Source organism: Miscanthus floridulus, chromosome 6 (genome assembly GCF_019320115.1).
Source record: "Miscanthus floridulus cultivar M001 chromosome 6, ASM1932011v1, whole genome shotgun sequence".
NCBI classification, from domain to species: domain Eukaryota; kingdom Viridiplantae; phylum Streptophyta; class Magnoliopsida; order Poales; family Poaceae; genus Miscanthus; species Miscanthus floridulus.
In genome coordinates this window covers 31287097-31294994 of record NC_089585.1, presented here as the reverse complement: position 1 = coordinate 31294994, position 7898 = coordinate 31287097, and the positions used below count along the sequence as shown (strand labels likewise).

The 7898-nt window shown below is 43.4% G+C and overlaps 1 protein-coding gene across 1 annotated transcript; it reads right to left on the bottom strand.

Annotated features, from left to right (window-relative positions):
- Window positions 1–3229: 3229 nt before the first annotated feature.
- LOC136458016 (uncharacterized) lies at window positions 3230–7442 on the bottom strand. Its single transcript, XM_066458022.1, has 3 exons — window positions 7120–7442; window positions 6872–6977; window positions 3230–3713 (listed from the first exon to the last, which is right to left on the bottom strand). The coding sequence occupies exons 1-3, from the start codon at window positions 7315–7317 to the stop codon at window positions 3631–3633; spliced, it is 387 nt and encodes a 128-aa protein (XP_066314119.1). The 5' UTR covers window positions 7318–7442; the 3' UTR covers window positions 3230–3630.
- Between the last annotated feature and the right edge of the window lie 456 nt (window positions 7443–7898).

Below are 7898 nucleotides of genomic sequence, written 5' to 3'. Positions count from 1 at the left end.
TCACTGTGACACTCTTCATCAAAAGCGTAGTCGATAGAGGTATAAAACACCACAATTGGTGTCGCATAGAGGCGTGGCCATGCACCATGGCGGGGTTTGGCCGTAGTGACACTGACATTGGTGAAAACCTCTAGCCCGACGCTACCATTACTACCTAGCCTCCATGCCTAGAGTACCGATAACATTCTAGAGGTCATATATATACCAGTTCTACTCCCAAACGAGCCGGCCATGGACACAACATCTACACCGCATTCGCCGGTGGCAGCCACGTGCTTCGGTGAGCCTAGGCCTTAACCGATTCAATCATCTACCCTAGGAGCAGGAGGACCTTCACCAAAGACATGTTGGACGGCCTGGACGAAGTCATGAGGCTTGGCAAGGTGGTTGGCCATGTGCGCGGGGTTGCTCTGGTTCACGGCAAGCGCGGCAACATCGCTCTCGGTGACTCACTGCACCCTTGGTGAAACTGTTTCATAGGAGGGGCAACCAAGTCAAGGAGATGTGAAAGCACCGCTCAATTAAAGACAAAGGAGTAAGGAATGATGCCCTGGTCGAGCACCCACCCTGACGGCCATGGTGGACCGCCGCGAGGGAAATGCTCCATAGTACCTCACTAGAGGATGAAGCTCGTCGGGTTGACTCCAATCGTGAGCTAACCACCAGGGCTAGTTGGGTTCACGGGGAATTGGACGGAGGTGGATGGTGCGAGGTGAATTGGGTGAGTGCCGCCGTTCGGCCTTAAGATGGCCGATGGGGGAGAAGACTCCAAATTAAAACATTAAGGCGCACGGCTGCGACCAAGGGTGGGCTCGGCGTGTAGCTAAGTTCCCACTCAACCGCCTAGCGTACTTAATTGCTTGGATAGACCAGTGCTGTGAGGTGGCCTTGGCGTGGCTCGGCGACTCTGGCGCGACGCCATTAAAGACGGAGGTGACCCGAGAAGGTAGCGTGGCGCTTGCCAATCAATAGACGAGGACGAGGTCACACAGAGGAGGCTACACGTGCACGTATGGAGTCGACACGGCTCGCACGGCCACAACGCCTTGATTTGCAAGCCGACGGTGACACAACCATGTGCCAATGCCGCAGGCACGCACAGTAGCGGCAGTGGCGATGCGACGCAATCAGCGTGGGTGCCGACAAAGTGACATCTCGACGTAGAGGAAACGTGCACGCTGGTGATGACGGCTGTGGCCCTAGAATCGCCACTGTACCTGAGCGGACCGGCAATGGCGACTGGTGAGCAGAGCTATCACGGAGTGACGCGGGCAGTCCCAAGGCACCGGCAGCGACGCGGACAATAGCGTACGTCGTGGCAGTGGGGAGGAGCAGCTGCACGCCCGGGCAGCCGGCCACCGTGGCTAGCCGGGCATAGCCAGACACGCACGTGCGCAGCTAGCGCGTCGACAACGGCACAGGGGCAGTGGTGACCGTGTCCGGACGCTGAAATTGGCCGGGAACGTTGTGCACACGCTTTATAAAAGCGTCCCAAAAACCCAACTCGATGCTTCAATTGCTAAACCACCCATTCCATTCATAAGAGGGCATATCAAGCTACTAAGACCAGCCCTGAAACCACACCACCCTTTATAGCCTAATTGCTCTACAAAAATTGCCAAATTTGGCCTTGTCAAACCGCTTCCCGACTTAGGAAATTCGACTAAGTCTCGATCGGATTCGCGTCAAATTCGATTTCCAAACTATTCGGTACGCTAGCTAGTGAATTCCTTTCGCGACATCAAGTATTTCATCGTCACCTACACGGTTCGTACTTCTAACTTTACTAAAATTCCGTATATACGTTCTATAGCATTTTTGCTTAATAAAAATTGATTTAAAACCCTAAGTAATACAACTCGACTATGAAATGTAACTTTCGTTTCGCGTTACATAAATTGATTTACACACTATTTTAGATACACTATCACATAAACATGATGCCCATGCAGCGTTTTAGCAAATATTTACAGGGTAACACCGAAGGTGTTACACAAGGTACCGTGTAAAGTCATCTAAAACTTATATATATGGCTAATTAGTAATCAACTTTAATATAACAAAAAATATGCATAATTTAAACTATTTAAAACTTATCTTTATGACTAATACCATTATATAATAATATTATTAATGGTATATAAATGTTAGTTTTAAAATGGCTAGTCATATTAATTTTATGTACTTCTATTATTCATATATTAGTGAAATTATTTTTATATATTTTAAACTATTTATTGATAAATATTATTTATAGTTTCATTGATTTTTTATATATTTAGTTATTGAATGTTTATTATATATATATATATATATATATATATATATATATATATATATGTTAGTTTTGATATATTTTAAACTACGTACGTGGGCGTGCATTTTGAAAGTTTAAGACCTACTAGAGGACATTGCCAAGTTTAGGCTGGTCTGACATCTTTGTTCGCTAGTGCCAGCGTGGACCGCCACGTCAACAAACGGATTTAGTCTAGGCCTGTTTGGACCTATAACTACCAAAACTTTTTTTGCAATTTGGCTTTTTTTTTAAAAAAAAATCACCAGTTTGCACCCATGGGCGACAGTAAACCCAAATGTAGACCCTTTTCTCAGCGTCATGACCTACGGCACCAAGGCCAAGGTCGGAGGCCAGGAGTTACGTGGCTGGCGACGTGGCGCTGACGTGACCAGAGCTCTAATTTTAACCTTAAGCTCTAAAATAACATGACTTGGACCCTAATTTTACCATTAGATGGACATATAAAATAAATTTAAGGGTGTCCAACTCATGATACGTGGTTAAGATTAAAATCAGAGCTCGGCGCAATGATTCATGACGTCGACCTCGGCGCCATAGATCATGACGCCGAGGTCAGCGCCATTGAATCATGGCGCCGAGCTCTAGCCACATCAGTGACACGTCGCCAGCCATGCAATCTCTGGCCTCCGACCTCAGCGCCATGACCTATGACACCCAGACGTGTTACCTCTGCGTCGTTGGTCAAAGCGCCGAGAAAAGGGTCCAAAGTTAGGTTTACATCACCCAGAGGTGTAAACGTGATTTTTTTTACAAAAAAAAGGGCCAATTTGCAAAAAAATCAGTATGACTACCATATGCCAAGTTGACCTAGACATGCATTTTAGAAGTTTAGAGACCTAGATGACACCATCTACCAAAGTTAGAGGCTGTTGGTGAATTTTCCTCAAGAATTATTATCTGACCACAGGCATCTGAACGAACAATTCAATCAAATATATATATACAGATGACCTACATATGGACCACGACTACCGCTAATACCCCACAGTAAGAACCATGAATATTGCGCATGAGCAAGAATGCTTCTTCCGAAACAATCACAAACAGATGAGAGGCAGTTCGTCCAATTGTCCGGCAATCATATTGCAACAAGATAATGTCCTCACAACACCTAGATATATCAGACACAAATAAGATGCAATCTGATCTCACAGTACTGGCATACGGAGAATAATCCGTTGCTGATACATCAACATGCAGGCTCCTAAGATTACCGGCTTCCAGCTTGGCTGCAGACGACTCGGATGGAAGGGGGGCATACATTAGAGCAATCAGATGTAGACATGCAAGGTTGATTGCATTGGCTGCGCCAATCACCCAGACTTGAATAGCAAGACAGCTTTAGAGTCGATGTAGAAATATACAAAGTAGTTTGTCTCGTGCGTCACGTAAGAACCTGCATCACGGACAAAAAATGCTTAGCAAAATTGTTGACATTCAATATGTATTATCATGGACCGTTATAAATGGAAGGGATTCATAAGTGAATTCCAATCCCACATGCTTTTCCTGAGCTCAGTTTTTCATTCCCAAGATAATGCATATGGCACTGAAGTTCAGTAATCATCGTAACCATATATACTCCAAAACAAAAGCATTCTAGGAGGATAGAGCTCGTTTGGAGGATCACCCATGGGCTCACACGAGAGAAACTGAAAATAAAATAACTAGATGTTTTCAACATAGATTAACAAATCAAAACAGTTTATCACAGAAACTCCGGCAGCACTGGCCATTGTGAGAGACATGGGATGTAGAAATTGTAAACAAGATGTCAGATAAATGTTTACCAAAGACAGAAGAGGATATAGCGTGGCTGTCACTCTTATGGATCTTAACTATCATCTAACTGGATAATTGATTATCTCTGAACTATGAGAAGCAATTAAAGATAAGATTTCTCCTATAGTTATGTCCTAAGACCCCCTCCGGCCCAGTTTATAAGGCGCACAAGCATATCAAGATTCAAACTTCAGTCTTTGACCAATAATTTGGCCAACAGTTTTTAACTATTGTAATACAAACTTGGTACAGTTAAATTTATAATCAAATATACTGTGCAATGATTATAATTTTATAATCATAAAAAATATAGTATACAATAAATAAACGGTCATTGGTTAAATTGAAATTTGGAAGACCATGCCATGTGTCACTATGCCTTAGAAATTGAACCAGAGGGAGTATAATAGAGTTGAATAGAAACATCTGGAACTTAAGACAGCTCTTCATTTGAGTCTTATAATTAGTTTGAGGTAGAATCAATCAAGTCAAATAGGAACATCTGGAAATTAAAACAGCTCAAGTAGTTTGTGAAACAGAATTAGTCAAGTCCAAGAGAAAGATGTCGAAGTTAAGAAAACAGCTTGCCATTGAATCTTAGGATTAGCTTGTGACACAGAATGAGTCAGTTGTGATTGTATGCCATTCTCTGTACTTGTCGGCCCTCCTTTTTTTTATGCATAAAAGAAATCTGGAGTGTTTGCTAAAGCTCAGAATAATAAATGGTCACCATATTGAGAGAGAAAACAAATAGAACAGAACTAGTTAATTATCAAAAAGGCTGGGAATTTCAATACTGCAACAACATCCTTTTGTTTCTATGCCATCAATCAAGAAAACCTTTTTCTAATATCGCTACTACTTTCAGTGTTAAAACATGTTTTCACATAAGAGGGGCATTCAGGCATTTTCCTTTGGTTCAATCTTTCCAGCCTTGTCCGAGCAGCAACACTCATCGGAATGAGTAACATGTGGCACTAATCCAATTATGAGAAGTCCACTGGCACCATCAAATGCCACTAGCAGCTGCTGGTACGGAACGAAAAATCCTACATTAAATGATTTCCGGTGATGGCTCTATTATAACAAATTAATGTAGCCCCCAGGGAGGAAGGGAGAAGTGATATGTTATGGGCAACCAGGATGCCGTCCCAGCCCTTTTATCACATGCAACAGAGGAAGATAGAAATAGCTGGAGATAGAATTAGATATGGGTTATTAGGATCAGGTTGCTTAGATACTAAGCTAGGGGAGTTTGTTAGGGCCGTGACTTGCCCACTAAAAGAGGCAGCCAGCAACACATGAGAATCAATAAGAAAGAAGTAAATAAGTCCCTTTCCAATCCATAGCCTGGTCACCGTCTAAGCTGACTCCGCCTGGCTATCTTCCTGGCCGTGTTTACCATTGATGAACTATGGTTCAGAATAAGATATGTTTTATTTGCTTTGCACGACATAGAAGTTGCAGAGAAAGGCCCTATTAGGTGTCTAGGCATGCTTAAACATTTACAATAAAAAAAAATATGTTATCATGACTGAGAAGAAGCTATGAACAGTCGAATGCTACACATATACATCTATTGCCTATAGAAGAATATGAACACAGGTGGCATGACATATCAGGCAGACTTTCACTGGTCTCAAATTGTTAACATATGCCTAACATGACTTCCATTCATAAAATAGGCTGCCTTATAAATAAAAATAATAATAAGAAAATCACAGGAAATTTAGAGAAAAGGAATTAGAACTATAAGTCCAAGATAGAACATTTTGTAGAAAAAAGAATACAAACATAGACAGCAAAAAGTTCTGTTTGATAAGAACTTAAGACCTACATAATCACATGAGATAAATAATTGCTTCAATGTTCAAAGTGTTTTTTCCAATCTAGTACTGACAATTGTTCTCTCAGATCCATGTTCACAACTTGGCTGTGCCAATTGCAGATTGCAGTAGAGGTTGCTAAACTTCCCTCATTGCAAACCAATTGCTGGGGTGTTTTTGAAGTGAATAAGTGATGTGGCATGCCACATGGATTCTTTGTGAGGACAAGACACCTCAAAATATTGGGGTGATATGGCATACCCAGTCAATTGGGAGTTAAAATGTCATACCATTTCTTCAATACATCCGATTACAGATATAGTAAGGTGACAGCGAGCTAAGGAGCTATCAAAGTAAAGTACGTGTTATTAAGCTTAGATTTATACAGAAAAGAGTGAATAGAAAGTTAAAATACATCAATTAGAAATGCAATAAATTGAATGATAGCTTGCTAAGTTGGATTTGGTTGATACCAAGAGTAAATTTCAGAATTTAAGCCAAGCCAGAAGTAAGGAGGTAAAGCTCACAATAGAGCAACTAGACATGGTCGCGCATACCCTGTCCACACTCCCTGAAACTATACTTCATCCAGAGCTGTATGGAGGCTCTATTGGACTAAGTATATACTCCATAGATCATGATCATTAGAACATTCCCTTCAAATTTGAAGAATAACTTCAGTTGATCAGTAACCATTTCAACTTCACTTTCCCAAGTTCATTTCCTTTTTAATATATTTTAGAAAAAGAGTTTCATGTGGCTTCTATTGCCAGCATAAACACTGTCCTACAAGGTCCACTCTTCTATCAATCATGTGGGAACCTCTATGAGCTAGCAAGTATGAAATTGACCACAGAATATCCAACGAGGTAACGACGCGAGCATATCAGACTACAACTGGCGCAATCATTCAATATCCGTAAGGGGCTTGGGAGGAGAGCATTACCGAAGTTGCGGCCGACGATGCAGTGCCAGGTTGGGCCGTGGTTTTTGTCGAACTCCTTCTTTATGTACTCCGCGATGTCCTTCTCCATGCTGTGCTTCTCGAACGCCTGACCGAGAGGGAAGGAATCGACAGAAGAAAAAAAAATCCCCAAACCCAAGGAACAACCCGTCAACAAGGGCGGAGCGACGAAAACCAAATCTTGCGCAGGAAGAGATGGCAGAGCGAAAGCGAGGGCGTAAGTCTCTTACGACGCGCGCAATTTCGAAGGCCTCCTGCCGCATCTCCTCCTTCATGTCGGCGCTCTTGAGCTGGATCTTGTGCGCCACCGCCGCCGCGGCATCGGCCGGCGGCGGGAACCCCGCGCCCACCGGCTTGCGGTCCTCGGAGGAGGCCCGGATCACCGCCTGCGCGTCGCCCGCGGGTCCGCGCCTGGCCTCGTCGGACATTCTTGGGGGCGGATGGAGCGGAGCTGCCGGGCACGCTTCTCCCTCTCAACTCAAGGAATCCTCAGCTTTTTTTGAAAGGCGAGGGCGTGCTGGTGCGCGTTGGAGCGGAATCTGTCTAGTGTCTACAGACTACAGCAGAAGAAGACTGAAGAGAAGGTGAAGCTGGAAGGGTTGAGGTGGGCTGGTGGCCGTATGGGCCTAGGGCTAAAGCCCGGCCGCCATGAGGTTTGTAACGCAAGATTTTTTTTCCCCAAATAATAGTTGCTGAACTTTTGAGTGGAACCGTTTCAATCGTTTCAGTTTTTAAGAAAAAAATGAATTCACATTCCAAATCGGGCCTAAGGTTATTTTATATATAAAATACAGGAACGGACCATGTATATCTAACTCTATAGAACAAGTGTATTTCGGGTCGTTTTATAAAGTCATATTATCCACGATTGCATAGAACTAACGATTACCACTGGGAGGTGGTCATGAACATGGCCCTTGATGCTGGGATTTTGGGATGGACTCATGGGCTGACTTCAGAGGCCTTTGTGAGGACAGGAGCAATGAGGCCTTGTTTAGATCACCTCCAA